The 18611-nt window shown below is 51.6% G+C and overlaps 2 protein-coding genes and 1 pseudogene across 2 annotated transcripts; all 3 read left to right on the top strand.

Moving 5' to 3' along the window:
- The first annotated feature begins 1894 nt into the window (after positions 1-1894).
- Positions 1895-2778, top strand: LOC147344911 (2-acylglycerol O-acyltransferase 3-like). Its single transcript, XM_086375591.1, has 3 exons — positions 1895-1904; positions 2092-2295; positions 2612-2778. The coding sequence occupies exons 1-3, from the start codon at positions 1895-1897 to the stop codon at positions 2776-2778; spliced, it is 381 nt and encodes a 126-aa protein (XP_086231717.1).
- A 296-nt stretch (positions 2779-3074) lies between these two features.
- LOC147344910 (replication termination factor 2-like) lies at positions 3075-11817 on the top strand (annotated as a pseudogene).
- Positions 11818-16633: 4816 nt separating this feature from the next.
- On the top strand, positions 16634-18255 carry LOC147344909 (2-acylglycerol O-acyltransferase 3-like). The gene is made up of 4 exons (XM_086375589.1): positions 16634-16643; positions 16946-17120; positions 17885-18006; positions 18101-18255. Exons 1-4 carry the CDS (start codon positions 16634-16636, stop codon positions 18253-18255), a joined length of 462 nt encoding a protein of 153 aa, XP_086231715.1.
- The last annotated feature ends 356 nt before the right edge of the window (positions 18256-18611 follow it).

Raw genomic sequence — 18611 nt, 5'->3', positions numbered from 1 at the left:
CAGTACAGTGGACTGGAGGCCCAGAAGCGCACAGGTGTACGCGGTCTACATGGAGCCGCTGTCGCAGCAGTTGGAAGAGAACAAGGCATGCTGTGGCATCCCCGCACACAGGCACAGCGTCTTCACCTAGGGGCACCTCTGGGCCCCAGCAGCTGCCTCAGTGACTGTGCTGGAGACTGAAATTAAAGGCTGGACCATGCTGCATCGGGTCTTCCCTGATGGCTCAGTTGGTAAAGAAACTGCTTGCAGTGCAGATTCCCAGGTTCGATCACTGGGTAGGGAAGATCCCCTGGAGAAGGCAATGGCAACCCACCGCATTATTCTTGCTTGGAGCATTCCGAAGACAGAGGAGCCTTGGTGGAAATCAGTAGTCCATGGGTCACAGAGAGTCGGACACGACTGAGTGACTAACACTTTCATGGGGCATAGGGGATTTTTACGATGATTAGGATATCCTGTATTTTATGTAATGGTAGGTATATTTGTCAAAACCCACAGAACTGCAGGACAGAATGAGCGAACCCGAATGGGACCTACAGACTTTAGCTGACAGTCCTGTGTCAAATGTGTTCCATCAGTTGTAACAAACATTCCTAATAATGCAAGGTGTTTACAACAGGGTAAAGCACAGGTGGGGATGTGTTCCATATTAGAACACTATTTTCTATACAGCTTTTATATAAATGTAAAAAATGCTTTAAAATATTTTTAAGTACATTAAGCTTAAAAAAAAGATGGAACACACCTGCAGTGTTCGTGTGTTTGTTTTGGCAGAAGTCCCGATGCCCGGCCTCACCTCCCAGTGGCCTAGATAATCCAGGAGACCCACAAACAGAGCAGGGGCTCACGTTAAGGATCAGCTGTCTACTCCAGATCGCACAGTCTCCACTGGGTCGCAGTGGGTGTGTTCTCTGGCTTCTTCAGATACCCGACCCCCTCAGATTCCTAAAGATTCCTAATGATCCAAGCGTTGGACCTGGGTGGCACGCCCCATACCCCGCCCAACAGATTGCCCAGCCTGACCCATTCTGACCCAATCCAACCCCAGGAGAAGGTCAGTGATCACTGAGAGGAGGCTCGAGACATCTGGAGTCCAGATCCCAGGGTCTCCCCATCCACACGTTGCTCCCCATCCCAGCAATCCTGCGAAGCCCCAAGGGCTTGGCCACTCACACCAGAAAGGCTTCCTGGGCTCCTACGGAAACCTTTATCCCTGCCCCCTGCCCCGCCCCCGGGGACCTGGAGCCCTGCAGCAGAAGGGCAGTGCCTGGGAGTCTCCACCGCACCCCCCCCCATCTTTCTGCAGCATGGAAACCGTGCAGAAACAGAGGCTTGAAGTACTGAGCACCTACCAAAGCGCGCTCTCTTTCCTCTTCATGGGCGAGGGGAGAAGGCCATGCTTCCACTGCGGACAGAAGGAAGGGGAAGGGTGGGGGAAGAAAGGTTGGAGGCCCACCTGCATCGAAGCCCTGAGAAGGGAAGGGACACAGGGCAGGCTGGGAGATGGGCAAAGATCTCACTGGTGAGCAGGAGGCGAGAAGTCAGTGTGCTTGCGAAAGCTAATTCCTTTTTCTTCCTCATCTTTCCCCCAGGCCCTTCCTGGTCTCTTCTCGCCTGCTACCTCCTCTTCACCTCACTCCGCCGTTTCTCTGTTCTCCATTTCATAAGGTTTGTTTCTGGACCAGAACATACCCCAGCAAAGTGAGCACTAAACAAGGGCCAGGCAGTGAGAGGTGAAGGGTGTTTCCAGGAATTCTCCCCCCTTATCTGTGCCCAAGGAGGAAGGCGTTCTCAGTGGATGAGGAATTGGACTGTTTGGAAACACCTGAGGGATATTTCCAAGGGATGCTCTCCACCCTCTTCCCCACCCGCTCTCACCTCCTCACCGTTCCCCATGCTGAAGTGTGAGCCCCGGCTGCCTAAGTTCCCACACTGGGCAGGTTTTGGGATGGTGTTTCAGAGGGAACCCTGATGCACTTGACCCTACTGTCGTACCTTGAACCCCGAAGTTTCTTAGTGTAGAGGGGACTCTTTACAGCTGGTATCCTGCTTTCTCTACTCCTTTCTTATCATCCTCTCCACCTCCAACAGCTGGTGACAACCGAGAGTTGGCCCCCAATGGGAACTACGTGCTGGTAGCCCACCCTCATGGGACCACCAGCATCAGAACCTCCTGTAACTTCTGCACTGAGAGCACAGGATTCTCCCACCTGACCCCGGGGCTTCGGGCCTGGTTAGGCATGAGGAACAGCATCTTCTACATCCCAGTCTATCGCGATGACATTATGGGCTGTGGTAGGTCTTCAGCTCAGCGGGAAACAGCAAACTAACTCCGTGTCCATCACAGGTGCCCCCAACCACCACCTGGAGCAGGAACCTGACTTGAACAGTGGCCGGGCTCACAGTGGGCTTTAGAGGATAGTTTCCGAGCAAGTGTCCTGCCTCCTTAAGGAGAGAGGCGCTGTAGGGGGCATGCTGACAAGGGCACAGGGGTAGGGAGTTTGGAAAGAAAGGGATGGTTATCTCAGCCTTCATGTGCCAACAGGTAGGGTAAGTGAATAGGGCGCCAAGTATGGGACTGTAAAATTCTTGCATACCTTCTTTCCTCCAGGACTATGTTCTACAAGCCACCAGAGACTGGATTTTATCCTGTCCCAGCCCCAGCTTGGCCAGGCTGTGGTCATCCTGGTTGGGGGAGAACTCGAGGCCCTGTATGCCATCTGGGGGAGCACTGCCTCACTCTCTGGAATCATAAAGGCTTTCTCGGCCTGGCACTGAGGCACGAGTGAGCCGGGGCCCAGCCGGGGCTGCCTTGTGAGGTCAGAGCCTCACAGTGTGTCTGGGGATCTACACTCTATCCCTACACACCCGCCCCCTGGAGGTGGGCTGTGTGTCCCCAGAGCTTCCACTGTGACCACCTACAGAGCGATCCTGGCAGACCTTGAGTGTTTTTCTGTGCCCACCACCGGTGTCCATTCTCCAGGCTCCTCCCACGAAAAGAGAGATAGGGTCACAGGGCTAACCACAGGACCCTGGGGCTCATGTGCCCTCTGTTGAAATTCTTCCTGACAGCCATGAAGGTAAGACCTTCCAAACTCATTTACTTGTGAAATAGTGTTAGTATTCCCCTTGCCACCATGTTGTAACAGAGACAGTATCAGGAACTATATACAGAAAGGCCCTGCATCAGTCTTCTTAAGAAATGTAATTCCCGTCTCCCAGATCTATCTTAGTAGAACTCTCTTTGCCTCAAATGAACTTGGGAAGTGGTAACCAGTGGGGGATAACTGGGAGGTGCTCCTAGAGCCCCTGATGTCTTCTTCTCGCCTCTGTCTTCCCAATGTTGCTCTGGTGCCCGTGTACTCCTTTGGAGAGAATGAAGCCTTCACAGTTAAACCTCCTGCCCCAGACACCTGGCAGCAACTGTTTCAGACCACCTTCAAGCAGCTCATGTACTTTTCTCCTTGCGTCCTCTGGGGCTGTGGTCTCTTCTCAGCCAAGTCCTAGGGCCTGGTGCCCTTGGCCAGACTCATCACTACTGTGGGTAAGTGCCAAGCTCCAGGGAAGAAGGCTGCTATGAGCAATGTGGGCAGCCTCCGGGTGGCCTAGACACTCCCAGACCGGAAAAGACAAGTGTGCGCTCTTCCAGGATCCGCAAGATCACACAGTCAGGGCTGGGACCCAGTAGGTCCTGGCTTCTGCAACTCTCCTCACAATGATTTCTAATGCACCGAGGGCTGGATCTCCATGGCACACCCCTTAGGCCATCTCCCAGTCCCATGAAGAGACCAGCCCAGACCAACCAGTTCATGATAAGTGTGTGGAGGCTGGAGACCTCTGGAGCTCTGATCAAAGAGGCTCCCCCCACACACAGCCCCCTACAAGTGATCCTGGGAGGCCTCAAGTGCTTGACCACTCAGCCCAGAAAGGCTTCCTGTGCTCCTACCATAGCCTGCATCCCATTTTTCCTGGTTCAGGAGCCCTGCTGGCTGAAAGGGAGCACCTGGGAGTCCACCACCCCACCACCCACCCCCGGCATGAAAACCCTAAAGAAACAGTGGTTAGAAGTACTGAGCACCTACCAATTTGTGCTCTGTTTCCTCTTTCTGGGTAAGGGAAGCAAGGGCCCATTTGGGAAGGTGGGAAAAGGGAAGGTAGGCTAAGAAGGCTGGAGCACCCCCTACGGGACCAGGGCAAAGGGAGGGGCGTGCCAAAGTCTAGCAGGGAAATGGGCAAGGATCTCACTGCTGAGGGGAGAGGGGAGAAGTCACTGCGGTTTCACAATCTAACTCATTTTCCTTTCTCAACTTTCCCCTAGACCCTTTCTTTTCCCTTGTTGGCTTCTTCCTCCTCTTCACCTCGCTCTGGTATTTCTCTGTTCTCTACTTGGTATGGTTATTCCTGGACTGGGACACACCCCAGCAAGGTGAGTGCTAAACAAGGGCAGGAGGAGAAGAGGGTGATAGAGGACGAGATGGTTGGATGGCAACACGGACTCAATGGACATGAGTGTGAGCAACCTCTGGGAAATAGTGAAGGGCAGGGAAGGCTGGCATGCTGCAGTCCTTGGGGTCACAGAGAGTCAGACACAACTTAGCAGGTAAACAACAAAAACAAGGCCCGGGTAGAAGGAGGTGATAAATGGTGTCTGTAGTGATTCTTCCCCCCTTATCCCTCTGCCCAAGGTGGAAGGTGTAATCAGTGGTTGAGGAACTGCACTGTGTGGAAACACCTGAGCGATTATTTCCCCATTAAGGTAGCAGGTCACCCTCCAAGGGATGCTCCACTCCTCCCGCTCCCTTACCTCCCACCTCCTCTCTCCTCCCCATGATGGATTCTCACCTCTGGCTGCTTAAGTTCAGGTAATGGGGCAGGGGGTGGGATGGTGTTCCAGAGTGGACCCTTGTGCCTTCGACTGCATCTTAGACCCTGATCTCTCAGGTCTCTTGGTGGGGAGGGAAGTCCTTTCAGCTGGGGGCCTGCCTTCTCTGCTTTCTTTCCTTCATCCTGCCCCCTGCTACCACAGCTGGTGAAAACAGTAGAGGTGCCCCCAGACAGGAGCTACGTTCTAGTGTCCCACCCACATGGGACCATGGGCTTCGGAAGCTTCTGTAACTCCTGCACTGAGAGCACTGGCTCCTCCCAGCAGTTCCCAGGGCTTTGGTTCTTACTGGCCGTGTTGAATGGCCTCTTGTACATGCCAGTCTGTCAAAAGTACATTATGTCTTGTGGTGAGTTTGAGCTGAGTGACAGAGGATGACCCCACCCCAATCTGGCCAGAGTGACCCCCAGTCACCACCCACCCCAGGCACTTGGCTTGAATTGGCCAGGTTCACAGTGGGGGACAAGAGGTGGCTTGGCCCACGTGTCCTGCATCCGTGCTGGGAGAGGCACTGTAGGACACGTGGACAGGGGCACAGGGGTAGGGAATGTGGAGAGAATGGGGTGATGTCTAATACTCAGTGTGCTAAAGGGAGAGGGGAGGGACTATCGGGCCCATGAGGGGCACTAACTCTTCCTGAACCTCCTCATGCCCACAGGAATATGTTCTGTGAACCGTCAGAGCCTGGATTTTATTTTGTCTCAACCACAGCTCAGCAGGGCTGTGCCCATGGTGGTTGGGGAGCCAATGAGGCCCTGTATGCTGTCCCAGGGGAGCATGGCCTCACTCTCCGGAATCGTAAAGGCTTCGTCCACCTGGCACTGAGACACGGGTGAATGGGTGCCCCGACAGGGCTGCCTTCAGTGGTCAGAACCTCACAGTGTCTCTGGGGATCTACACTCTATTCCTGCACACAGGCTGAGGTCACGATGGCGTAGCAGAAGGATGTGCAATCATCTTCTCCTGGAAGAACTCCAAAATTACAACTCTCTGCTGAACAACCATTGACAGGAGAATGTTGGATCCCACGAAAAAAAGATACCCCACATCCAAGGGCAAAGGAGAAGCCTTCGCAAGATGGTAGGAGGGCCATAATTGCCTTTAGAACCAAGCCTCACACCCACCAGGTATGCTTGGAGGGCTCAAACAACACCTTGGGCACAGCAGCACCCAGAGAACCCACAGAGACTGAGCCAGACCTGCCTGTGAGTGTTGCATGTCTCCTGTAGAGGTCAGCAGTGGCCTGCCACAGGGGCAGGGACTCTGGATGCAGCAGACCTGGGTCACACACCATGTGGCATAAGCCCTTTTGGAGGTTGCCATTAACCCTACCAATAAATCCACCAAGCAGATAACCCACAAACTACAGAACAATTATACCAAATAAATTCTCACACTGTTAAGAAAGTTCTAGGACCCACAACAGATTTCCCAATCTGGGGATCTGGCAAAAAGGACCGAGAACCCCCAGGGAATTTGATTTTGAAGGCCAGTGGAATTTGATTACAGAACTTACACAGGACTGGGGAAACAGACTCTTGGAGGGCCCAGACAAAACCTGTGTGCACCAGGACCCAGGAGAAAGGAGCAGTAACCTCACAGGAGACTGACCCAGACTTGCCTGTGAGTGTCAGGAATCTCCGGTGGAGGCCTAGGTTGGCAGTGGCCTGCTGCAGAGTCAGGGGCACTGAGTGTGGCACAGGACCTTTTGAAGGAGGCCCCCATTATCTTCATTACCTCCACCATAGTTTGGTCTCAGTCAAAAAACAGGGAGAGCACACAGCCCCATCCATCAACAGAAAATTGGATTAAAGATTTACTGAGCATGGCCCAGCCCATCAGAACAAGACCCAGTTTCCCTCACAGTCAGTCTCTCCCATCAGGAAGCGTCCTCTGACTTATCCTTATCTGTCAGAGGGAAGACAGGGTGAAAATCACAATCACAGAAAACTAACCAATCTGATCACATGGACCACAGCCTTGTCTAACTCAGTGAAACTATGAGCCATGCCGTGTATGGCCACTCAAGACAGACGGGTCATGGTGGAGAATTCTGACAAAATGTGGTCCACTGGAGAAGGGAATGGCAAACCACTTAAAGTATTCTTGCCTTGAGAACCCCATAAACAGTAGGAAAAGGCAAAAAGATATGATGCTGAAAGATGAACTCTCCAGGTCAGTAGTGCCCAAAATGCTACTGGAGATCAGTGGAGAAATGACTCCAGAAAGAATGAAGAGATGGAGCCAAAGGGAAAACAACACCCAGTTGTGGATGTGACTGGTGATGGAAGTAAAGTCGGATGCTGCAAAGAACAATATTGCATAGGAACCTGGAATGTTAGGTCCATGAATCAAGGCAAATTGGAAGTGGTCAAACAGGAGATGGTAAGAGTGAACATCAACACTTTAGGAATCAGTGAACTAAAATGGACTGGAATAGGTGAATTTAACTCAGATGACCATTATATCTACTACTATGGGCAGGAATCCCTTAGAAGAAATGGAGTAGCCCTCGTACAGAACAAAAGAGTCCAAAATGCAGTACTTGGATGCAATCTCAAAAACGACAGAATGATCTCTGTTCGTTTCCAAGGCAAACCATTCAACATCCCAGTAATCCAAATCTATGCCCCAACCAGTAATGCTGAAGAAGCTGAAGTTGAATGGTTCTATGAAGACCTACAAGACCTTCTAGAACTAACACCCCTAAAATGATGTCCTTTTCATCATAGGGGACTGGAATTCAAAAATAGGAAGTCAAGAGATACCTGGAGTAACAGGCAAATTTTACCTTGGAGTACAAAATGAAACAGGGCAAAGGCTTACAGAGTTTTGACAAAAGAACGCACTGGTCATAGCAAACACCCTCTCCCAACAACACAAGAGAAGACTCTACACATGAACATCACCAGATGGTCAGTACTGAAATCAGATTGATTATATTCTTTGCAGCCAAAGAAGGAGAAGCTCTATACAATCAGCAAAAATAAGACTATGAGCTGACTGTGACTCAGATCAAGAACTCCTTATTGCAAAATTCAGACTTAAATTGAAGAAAGTAGGGAAAACCACTAGATCATTCAGGTATGACCTAAATCAAATTCCTTACGATTATACAGTGGAAGTGACAAATAGATTCAAGGGATTTGGTCTGATAGAAGGAGTGCCTGAAGAACTATGGATGGAGGTTCATGACATTGTACAGAAGGCAGTGATCAAGATCATCCCCAAGAAAAAGAAATGCAAAAAGGCAAAATGGTTGTCTGAGGAGGCCTTAAAAATATCTGAGAAAAGAAGAGAACCAAAAGGCAAAGGAGTAAAGGAAAGATATACCCTGAATTCAGAGTTCCAAAGAATAGCAAGGAGAGATAAGAAAGCATTCCTCAGTGAAAATGCAAAGAAATAGAAGAAAGCAATAGAATGAGAAAGACTAAAGATCTCTTCAAGAAAATTAGAGATACCAAGGGAACATTTCATGCAAGGATGGGCATGATAAAGGACAGAAATTGTATGGACATAATAGAAGCAGAAGATGTTAAGAAACTGTGGCAAGAATACACAGAAGGACTCTACAAAAAAGATCTTAATGACCCAGATAATCACAATGATGTGATCACTCACCTAGAGCCAGATATCCTGGAGTCCAAAGTCAAGTTGGCCTTAAGAAGTATCACTACAAACAAAGCTAGTGGAAGTGAAGGAATTCCAGCTGAGCTATTTCAAATCCTAAAAGATGATGCTGTGAAAGTGCTGCACTCAATATGCCAGCAAATTTGGAAAATTCAGCAGTGGCCTCAGGACTGGAAAAGGTCAATTTTCACTCCAATCCCAAAGAAAGGTAATGCCAAAGAATGTTTAAACTATCGCACAATTGCACTCATCTCACACCCTAGCAAAGTAATGCTCAAAATTCTCCAAGCCAGGCTTCAACAGTACATGAACCAAGAACTTCCAGATGTTTAAGCTGGGTTTAGAAAAGGCAGAGGAAGCAGAGATCAAATTGCCAACATCCGTTGGATCATCAAAAAAGCAAGAGAGTTCCAGAAAAACATCTATTTCTGCTTTATTGACTATGCCAAAGCTTTTGACTGTGTGGATCACAACAAACTGTGGAAAATTCTGAAAGAGATGGGAATACCGGACCACCTGACCTGCCTCCTGAGAAATCTGTATGCAGGTCAAGAAGCAACAGTTAGAACCGGACATGGAACAATAGGCCAGTTCCAAACTGAGAAAGGAGTATATCGAGGCTATATTTTGTCACCCTGCTTATTTAACTCATATGCAGAGTACATCATGCAAAATGCCAGGCTGGATGAAGCACAAGCTGAAACCAAGATTACCCGGAGAAATATCAATAACCTCAGATATGCAGATGACACCACACTTACGGCAGAAAGCAAAGAGGAACTGAAGAGCCTCGATGAAAGTGAAAGAGGAGAGTGAAAAAGCTGGCTTAAAACTCAACATTCAAAAAATGAAGATCGTGGCATCTGATCCCATCACTTCATGGCAAATAGATGGGGAAACAATGGAAACAGTGACAGACTTTATTTTCTGGGCTCCAAAATCACTGCACATGGTGACTGCAGCCATGAAATTAAAATACACTTGCTCCTTGGAAGAAAAGCTATGACCAACCTAGACAGCATATTAAAAACCAGAGACATTACTTTGCCAACAAAGGTCCATCTAGTCAAAGCTATGGTTTTTCAAGTAGTTATGTATAGATGTCAGAGTTGGACTACAAAGAAAACTGAGCGCTGAAGAATTGATGCTTTTGAACTGTGGTGTTGGAGAGAAGACTCTTGAGAGTCCCTTGGACTGCAAGGAGATCAAACCAGTCCATCCTAAGGGAAATCAGTCCTGAATATTCATTGGAAGGACTGATGCTGAAGCCAGAGCTCCAATAATTTGGCCACCTGCTGTGAAGAACTGACTCATTGGAAAGGACCCTGATCCTGGGAAAGATTAAAGGCAGGAGGAGAAGGGGACAATAGAGAATGAGATGGTTGGATGGCATTGCCGACTCCATGGACATGAGCTTGAGCAAGCTCCAGGAGTTGGTGATGGACAGGGAACCCTGGCGTGCTGCAGTACATGGGGGTCACAAAGAGTCAGACACAACTGAGTGACCAAACTAAACTGAGGAGCCTGGAAGTGCTTTCCTGGTGGCTTAGCAGTAAAGAATCTTCCTGCAATGCAGGAGACACAGGAGACTCAGGTTTGATCCCTGGGTCGGGAAGATCCCCTGGCCAAGGGCATGACAATCCACACTAGTGTTCTCGCCTGGAGAATACCATGCACAGAGGAGCCTGGAAGTCTATAGTCCATAAGATTTCAAAGAGTCAGACATGACTGAAGTGACTTAGCAGGCTTGCACACAGGAGCCTGAAAGCTTTCCTGGATCCCATGTGTAATATTGCTAGAGACAAGAAGGGCTTGTGTAAGGCTGGACCCAAAGAAGGACTTCCCTTGTCAGGATAAGACGAGAGCCTCCCACCCCAGCACAGTCACCGTCTCCCATTCCCAGTTCTCTCCTCACCTGATGGCATCTTCTCCCGTGCAGGAAGGATGAGGGAGGCATAGCCCTGGCTGGGGTCCAGGGACGGTGCTGGACCATGTGTTCTAGGAGGGAAGATAGATTGGAAGCTTACTGTGGCTTCTTGAATCTAAGCTTTAGTGCCATGGGATCCAGAGAAGGGGAATCCGGAGGGTCAACACATGAGAGCTTCCTGTAAGTGGGGGATGGAAAGCAGCTTTGAAAAAAGTAAACCTCCTGTAGTTGGTCTTGCCTCCAGTCCCAACGAGGCAATCAGAGCCTTGCAGAGACCCCTGGAGATGCCCTGAGGACAGCAGAGCAGGCCCCTTTAGCTTGGTCCTCCCCAGCCTTGCACCAGCTGCTTTCCTGAATTTACCTCCCAATGTTCCCTTGCAGAAGTCCTTTTAAAAACCAAACAGGGCCGGAAATTGCTGGGCTCCAGAAATTGCTGCTGTAGGTGATTGCTCAGGACTCTGTTGGCTTGCGGGTGGGTTGCAACAGGGAACAGTCCCTAAGAGTCATAAACCGGTGAAGGGGCCAAAGAAGGTTGAGAAGGTCAACAAGGATGCTGAATTAGTGGCCAAGTGGAACTGCTATACTCTAAGTCAGGAAATGTTAAGATGACCAGTAGTTGCCTGTGAACTTGGCAGACTTTACAACAAAGACGCCATCACTGAGTTTTTACTGGCCAAATCTTCTGAAAAGGCTCTTGGGAAGGCAGCCTCTCACATTAAAAGCATTAAGAATGTGACAGAACTGAGGCTCTCCGACAACCCCACCTGGGAAGGCGATCAAGGAAACCCTAAAGGTGACAAGCATGACGACCTCCAGCGGGCACATTTCATCTGCCCCCTCGTGGGCTTGGAGACGAACAGCCAACACAGCTATTGCTTCTTCTAGTGCTTTGATTGTGTGTTTTCCGGGTAAGCCCTCGAAGAGATCAAAGCAGAAGTTTGTCACACGTGCAGGGCTGCCTTCCAGGAGGGGATGAGGTCATCGGGCTCAACAGCACCAAGGAAGGCGTGAGAGTGCTGCTGAAGAGCGGGATGGAGGAGATGCAGCTGCGAGCCAAGCTGGGGAAGAAAACAAAGAAACCCAAGGCAGCAGAGTCTGTCTCAAAATCAGGTGTCAGTGAAGAAGCCCCAGGACCATCAAAAATGAAGACAGGGAAGCCCGAAGAAACCCGTCTTGACTCTTGAGAGAAGAAGACCAACTAACTCAGCTCCCAAAAGTGCAGCAGCACCCAGGAGTGCTTCTCGAAAAGCCGCCAAGAGGTCCATCGCTGACAGCGAACAGTCAGAAGCTTACGAGTCTCCCTGACCACCCACAACTCTGCCAAGCCCTCCAAGGAGGATCGGCCCACTGGGTCACCCACACGTCCTACTGCTTCTGAGGCCCGTGGTGCAGCCTCCACTGGGCCCTGTGTACTTGCTCGTCCCCTTAAAGCTGGAGCCACTCGAGTCGGAAGGCGCAGTGGGGACTCAGTGACCCTGCCGGCCCCCCGCCCATCACCCTCTCCCGGTCATCTCCACCCTCTGTGCGCTTGGACCTTCCCACGGCCCCGAGAGCATTTTGGGCACATGTTTACGCTCAAAATAATTAGACTCCAGATTCCTCCTGGGTGTGTGGTCAGCTCATTTTGACTAAAGTTCTCATGGTTTTGCTACCAACAGTTAAGTAATTAAATAAGCAGAGTGAGACTGAACTTGAGAAAGGAAAAAATAAAAATAAAAAGCCACTGTCGTTGGGCATTTCCAGCCTGTGACACCCCACTTGCACCCACAGCTAGATTGTCCTTCTTCCTTCCTCCCACCCAGACTCCCATGAAAATTTCATCCATTGAGCCTTCCTTCCAGTGGGTGGGGCTAGCTCCCTGGCTGTGTCACCATTTCTTGTGGACTGAGCATCACTCTGGCCAGACTCTAAAGTCCCTCTCACACTTGGCCCCCACCACCCTCATCACTTGCCCTTGGATGCAGGTGGATTGAGCAGGGACAGGAGGAAATATCTCTTGCCAAAAGGTCCCTGGACCAGGAAGCTGCAAGCGAGTGAGACCTGGTGCAGGGAGAGAAAGATGTGCCAGCCTGAGCCATACTAGAATCTGCCTATCCCGTCTCCTACTAACCCACCCTTCATTCAGGGAGCATCTCCACGTGCTAGGGATGCATCATGGCGGCTGCAGTGATGAGCCCAATTCTCTTCTTGTTGCTCATAGTGTGTGGGAGACTTTGATCAGAAAGTCATCATGACAGAGGTAAAGTGCTTTGTGTCAGGAGACAATGTGATGTGTGACAGAGGCTTCTCATGGGTGTGCATCAGACTTCCCTAAAAGAAAGTAACCTTGGGACTTGCCCGGTGGCCAGTGGTTAAGAATCTGCCTTGCAATGCAGGGGACACAGGTTTGATCCCTGGTCAGGGAAGTAAGGTCTCACATGCTGCAGAGCAGCTAAACCTGCACTGCAATGAAAATCCCGTGTGACACTAAGACCTGATGCAGCCAAATAAATAAATATTAAAAAAAAAAGTAACCTTCACAAAAAACAGAAGTGTCCTTCCAGTGAGGACAGGGGCAACGTAGGAGTGGGGAGTGGAGGTCACCACAAACTATTGAATGCCAGGTAGACTCAATAATGTTTGTTCAACACAGGGAATATTGACAATATTTTTAAGAACTATAAATGGAAAGTAACTGTTAAAAATCATAATAATTTAGATTTCCCTGGTGGTACAATGGATGGGAGCCCACCTGCCAGTTCAGGGGACACAGGTTCAGTCTCTGGTTGGAGAGGATCCCACACGCCATGGAGCAACTGAGCCCGAGGGCCACAAATGTTGAAGCCTGGGATGCCTAGAGCCCAAGAGCCTCAGCCACTAAGCCTGGGTGCTGCAACTACTGAGCCCAGATGCCACAACTACTGAAGCCATGAGCTCAGAGCCTGTATCCTGAAACAAGAGAAGGCACCACAATGAGAAGTCCATGCCCAGCAAGGCAGAGTAGACCCTGTTCACTGCAACCAGAGAAAGCCCTTGCACAGCAACAAAGACCCAGCACAGCCAGTAATAAATAAGTAAATAATTTTAAATAGTTGCAATAACTTTTTAAATTTAATTCTTTTTTATATTTTATTTTTGGCTGCATTGAATCTTTCTGGCTGCATGCAGTGCTTACTCTAGTTGCACCAACCCGGGGCTACACTCTACTCGCAGTCCGTGGGCTTCTCATTGCCGTGGCTTCTGTGTTGCCAAGCACAGACTCCAGACCTCTTGGGTTTTATTATCTGTGGCTGCAGCTCAGTAGCTGTGCTGCATGAGCTTAATTGCCTCACGGCATGTGGAATCTTCCCAGACCAGGGATCGAACCCGTGTCTCCTGACTTGCCAGGAAGATTCCTAACTGTTGGACTATCAGGGAAGTCTAATTTTTTTTCAAGTGATGATCCAGGAATTCCCAGGTGGTACAATGAATAGGACTCAGTTCATACTACCTAGGGCCCAGGTTCAATTCCTGGTTGGGGAACTAAAATCCCACAAAGCCAAGTATAGCCAAATAACAACACGAAGAAAGGGGACTTCCAGTAACCTGGAAAAAATGCTGGCTCACTGCCTCTGGTCAGGCTTGAACAAGATTCTGGTCAAGGTGAACACTGGCCCCCGACCACTTGGAGCATGTGCCCACAGCCCAGTGGACTCTCTTTTGGAGGGGCTCCCCAATCCTTAGCATTTCCCACAAAGCCATGCCCCTAGAGGTCTCTCCACGGGGGCCTAAGCTACTCCTTAGGGATTAAAGCTTCCTGCACATCCTCTACACCTCAGGGCCAGGCCCCGGGGAAAAACGGGGAGCCCTGCTATTCAGGGTACACACCCACATGGTGAGCCCCATTGGCCCAGACCTCTGGCCTTGGATGGGCCCTGGTACCAGCTGGAGTCAATGCCCAGATCCCAGATCAGATTGCTGAGCTTGCAGATCTGCAATCAGAAGGGATTTGTCAAGCTGGCACTGGAACACCGGTGAGGACCCCGGGGGTGGTCAGGCAGGGTTTCTAGGGCAGCGCTGCTGGGGAGGAGCCCCGCCCCCAAGGCCTGGAGTCAGGGGTCCCCTGTGCCCCGAGCCTCCCCGGTGCCAGTCTTCTCTCTGGGGGAGAACGAGCCCTCCCACAGTTTCTGAACCTGCCGGGGTCCTGGGTGGAAAGACTCAGGAAACACTGGGTCGCTGCTGAGAGTGGCCCTGTGAATGTTCCAGGCCCCAGGGCCTCCTGCCCTTCCACACCTGAAACCTCTGCCTGCTCTGCTCCCAGGCTCCCCAGCCCGCTCCCCACTCCTGGGCTCAAGGCCCCCCGCATGGTTGGGAGGTGAAGGTCCTAAGTTGGGACCTGAATACTTGGTGCCAGCCCCACCCCCAGGCTGGCATTTGGCAAACCCACCAGCCCTGAACTCTGTCCCACTAGATCCCTCAGGAGGGAGAGGGACTTACCTGAAGGGGTCTCAGTGACCACCTGTCTTATTCCTCTTCTGCCCACACTGCAGGCCCCGATCCACATACAGTGAACCAGGTGGCCCGCCTCAACACACGTGGACATGGTGCAGGGGGTCACTGTGGAGCCACCCAGGCAGCTGTTCCAAGAGCACACCCTGTGCTACGGGGTCCCTGCGCACAGACACCTCCTTATCACCTAGGCAGCCACAGGGCCCTGGAGGAGTGTGGGTGGGGACTGAATTTCACACTGGGAATATACATGTGGTATTACTGTGTTTGTCCTTAGGGTTGAGACCCCCGTGCTGAGTAACGCCTCCGAGTAGCCTAGACACTCCCAGACCTGTGAACACTAGGGTGCGCTCGTCCAGTATCTGTGATATCATGCAGTCAGGGCTGGGATCCAGTGGGTGGACTCTCTGGCTTCTTCCGCAACCCTTTCCGACAAGATTTCTACTGCACCCAGGGGTGGACCTCGGTGGCATGTCCCTTGCCACCTCCCCGCCTCCCAGCCCCAGGTAGTGGCCAGCCCAGACCAACCCACTGGAGAAGTTCATGATAAGTGCAGGGAGGCAGGCTGGAGACCTCTGGGGCTCTGAACATAGTCTCCACATCCACAGGCGATCCCTGGAGGCCACAAGGGCTTGGTCACTGAGACCAGAAAGGCTTCCAGCATCCAGTCCGGGAGCCCGGCTGGCAGAAGGGGAGCACCTGGGAGTCTCCACCGCCCCACTGCCCTCCCCCAGCATGAAAACCCTAAAGTACTGAGCATCTACAAATACGTGTTCTGTTTCCTCTTCATGGGTGAGGGGAACCGAGCTGGGGTCCACTAGGGAAGATGGAAAGAGGGGAGGGTGGAAGAGAAAGGTTGGAGCCCACTGTCACTCGGACCTCTAGGGCCAGGGAGGGGGTGCCCAGAAGTCCAGCTGGGAGACCGGCAGGGGTCTCATTGGTGAGGGTGGAGAAGTCACTGCAGTTCCAGAATCTAAATCATTCTCCTTTCTCCTTTGTACCCAGGCCCTTTCTTTTCCTTTCTTGCCTCCTTTCTCCTCTTCACCTCCCTCTGGTGGCTCTCTGTTCTCTACTCGGTGTGGTTATTCCTGGACCGGGACACACCCCACCGAGGTGAGTGCTTAAACAAGGGCCCGGGCAGAAGAGGTGATAAAGGCTGTCTGTAGGAATTCTTCCCCCGCCCTTATCGCTCTGCTCAAGGAGGAAGGCGTTGTCAGTGGACGAGGAACTGGGCTCTTTGGAAACACCTGAGTGATTATCTCCCCATTAAGGTAACAGGACACCCTCCAATGGATGCTCTCCCCCTCCCTCTCCCCTACCCCGCCACCTCCTCACCCCTCCTCACCTCTCCCTATGACGGCTGCTTCAGTTCAGTCAATGGGGCAGCGAGTGTGGTGGTGTTTCAAGAGTGAACCGTGTGCCCTTGACCCCATCTTTGATTCTGAACTCTGACGTCTGTTAGTGCGGAGGGAGGTCTTCTCCCGTAAGTCTTCTCTGCTTATTTCCCTCACCCTGTCCCCTGCCCCCCACAGCTGATAAAAATAGCAGAGCTGCCCTCAGATGGGAACTACGTACTTGTCACCCACCCACATGGGATCTTGGCCATCGGAAGCTTCTGTAACTTCCGCACGGAGGGCACTGGCTCCTCCCAACAGTTCCCAGGGCTTCAGTTCTCGGTGGTGATATTGAATAGGCTCTTCTGCCTCCCAGTCTACTGAGACTATGTTATGTCCTATGGTAAGTCTCGAGTCGAGTGACAGAAGGCAACTCCATCTGGCTGGAGTGGTCCCCACTCACAGCCTACCACAGGCACTCGGCTTGAACTCACAGTGTAGGGTCAGGAAGTGGCTTTGGAGCAAGGGTCCCGGATCCTTGCTGGGAGAGGTGCTGTAGGGTTCACGGACTGGGGGGCAGGGGGACAGGGGTAAGGAGTTTGGAAAGAAAGGGGTGGGATCTCACTCTTCCTGTGCTAAAGGGAGAAGAGCCTAGGGAGCCAATGAGTGGGTAAGATCTGTTCCTGCACCCCCTCTTGTCCACAGGAGCACGTTCCATGACCCATCAGAGCCTGGATTTTATTCTGTCCCAGCCCCAGCTCGGCCAGGCTGTGATCATCATGGTCGGGGGAGCCCATGAGGCCTTGCATGCCATCCCAGGGGAGCACTGCCTCATTTTCCAGAACTGTAAAGGTTTTGTCCGGCTGGCACTGAGGCACGGGTGAGCGGTGGCCCACCTCACTGTATGTCTGGGGATCTACACTCTATGCCTACACACCCGCCCCCTGGAGGTGGACTGTGTGTCCCCAGAGCCTCCACCGTGACCACCGCTAGAGGGCGCTCTAGGCAGACCTTGGGTGTTTCCTCTGTGCCCAGCCCTGGTGCCCATTCCCTGGGCTTCCTCCTACGCAGAGAGAGACGGGATCACAGTGCAAATCGCTGGACCCAGTGTCTTGGATGCCCATAGTTCATTGCTTTATGAAATCCTTCAAGCAAGACCTTGCAGGCTTCTTTACTTGTGAAATAGGGTGAACACCCACCTTGCCACCGCGTTGAAGTTGAGACTGTATGAGAAAATGTATATACAGTGGCCCAGTACACATTCGTCTTAAGAACCACGAGTCCCGGACTTCCCTGGTGGTCCAGTGGGTAAGACACCATACTCCCAATGCAGGGGACCTGGATTTGATCCCTGATCAGGGAACTAGATCCCACATGCCCCAGCAAAGACATGGCAGAACCAAATAACTAAATAAAAATATTTTTTTTTAAAAAGAAACATAAGTCCCTTCTTCCAGATCTTTCCTTGTAGTAACATCATTTGGCCTACAAAGTGCTTCAAATGGCCTTGGGAAGTGGGAACCTGTGGAGGAAGAATGTGGGGGCCCTCCCAGAGCCCCTTATGTGACTAGCCCTCTTCTCTCGTCTCTTGACATCTTCAGAGTTAAGGCTTTTGCCCCAGACTCCTGGCAGCGTCCGTTCCAGGTCACCAGGTCACCAGTTCACCATCAAGAAGTTCGTGGGCATTTCTCCTTACATCTTCTGGGGCCATGGTCTCTTCTCAGCCAAGTCCTGGGGCCTGGTGCCCTTGCAGACCCATCACCACTGTGGGTGAGCGCCCGTGTCCAGGGAAGAAGGCCAATGTGAGCTGCATGGGCAGCCGAGGCCCCTCCCCTGACCTGTGTCCCCCTGTCCCTGCAGTGGGCCGCCCCATCCCAGTGCCCCAGTGTCCACAGCCCACCGAGGAGCAGGTGGACCACTATCACACGCTGTACATGAAGGCTCTGGAGCAACTGTTTGAGGAGCACGAGGAGAGCTGCGGCCTCCCGGCTTCTACTCACCTCACCTTCATCTAGGCCTGGCCTCACCACCCCCCACCTCACAGCCTGCCCCCCCGCCCCCAGCCCCTGATCCCAGTGCCTGAGACCCCCACCTACTGCCATGCTACTGTGCCAATAAGAGCCAGTTCTCTCTCCACTGCTTGGTAGAGTCAGATGCCTGCAGAACTCAGGCTCTCCCTCTGCGTGTGAGCATGTCCACATGTAATCCACCTCCATTCTAACGGATACAGTTTCTGCCTTTGATCGAGTATCAGACCCATACATTCTCCTCCCAGAAACTTAGTTCTGCTGCATGAATTTGCTAAAGTCTCTTCCTTTGGCGGGGTCCCTTCTCCCTCTATAAATAAAGGCATGTACTTAGCTAAGAGCTG

This window comes from Bos grunniens, chromosome 25 (assembly GCF_055505025.1).
Source record: "Bos grunniens cultivar Pamir isolate PY7600 chromosome 25, Bosgru_T2T1.0, whole genome shotgun sequence".
Classification (NCBI taxonomy): Eukaryota; Metazoa; Chordata; class Mammalia; order Artiodactyla; family Bovidae; genus Bos; species Bos grunniens.
This window is presented reverse-complemented; position numbering and strand designations above follow the sequence as displayed.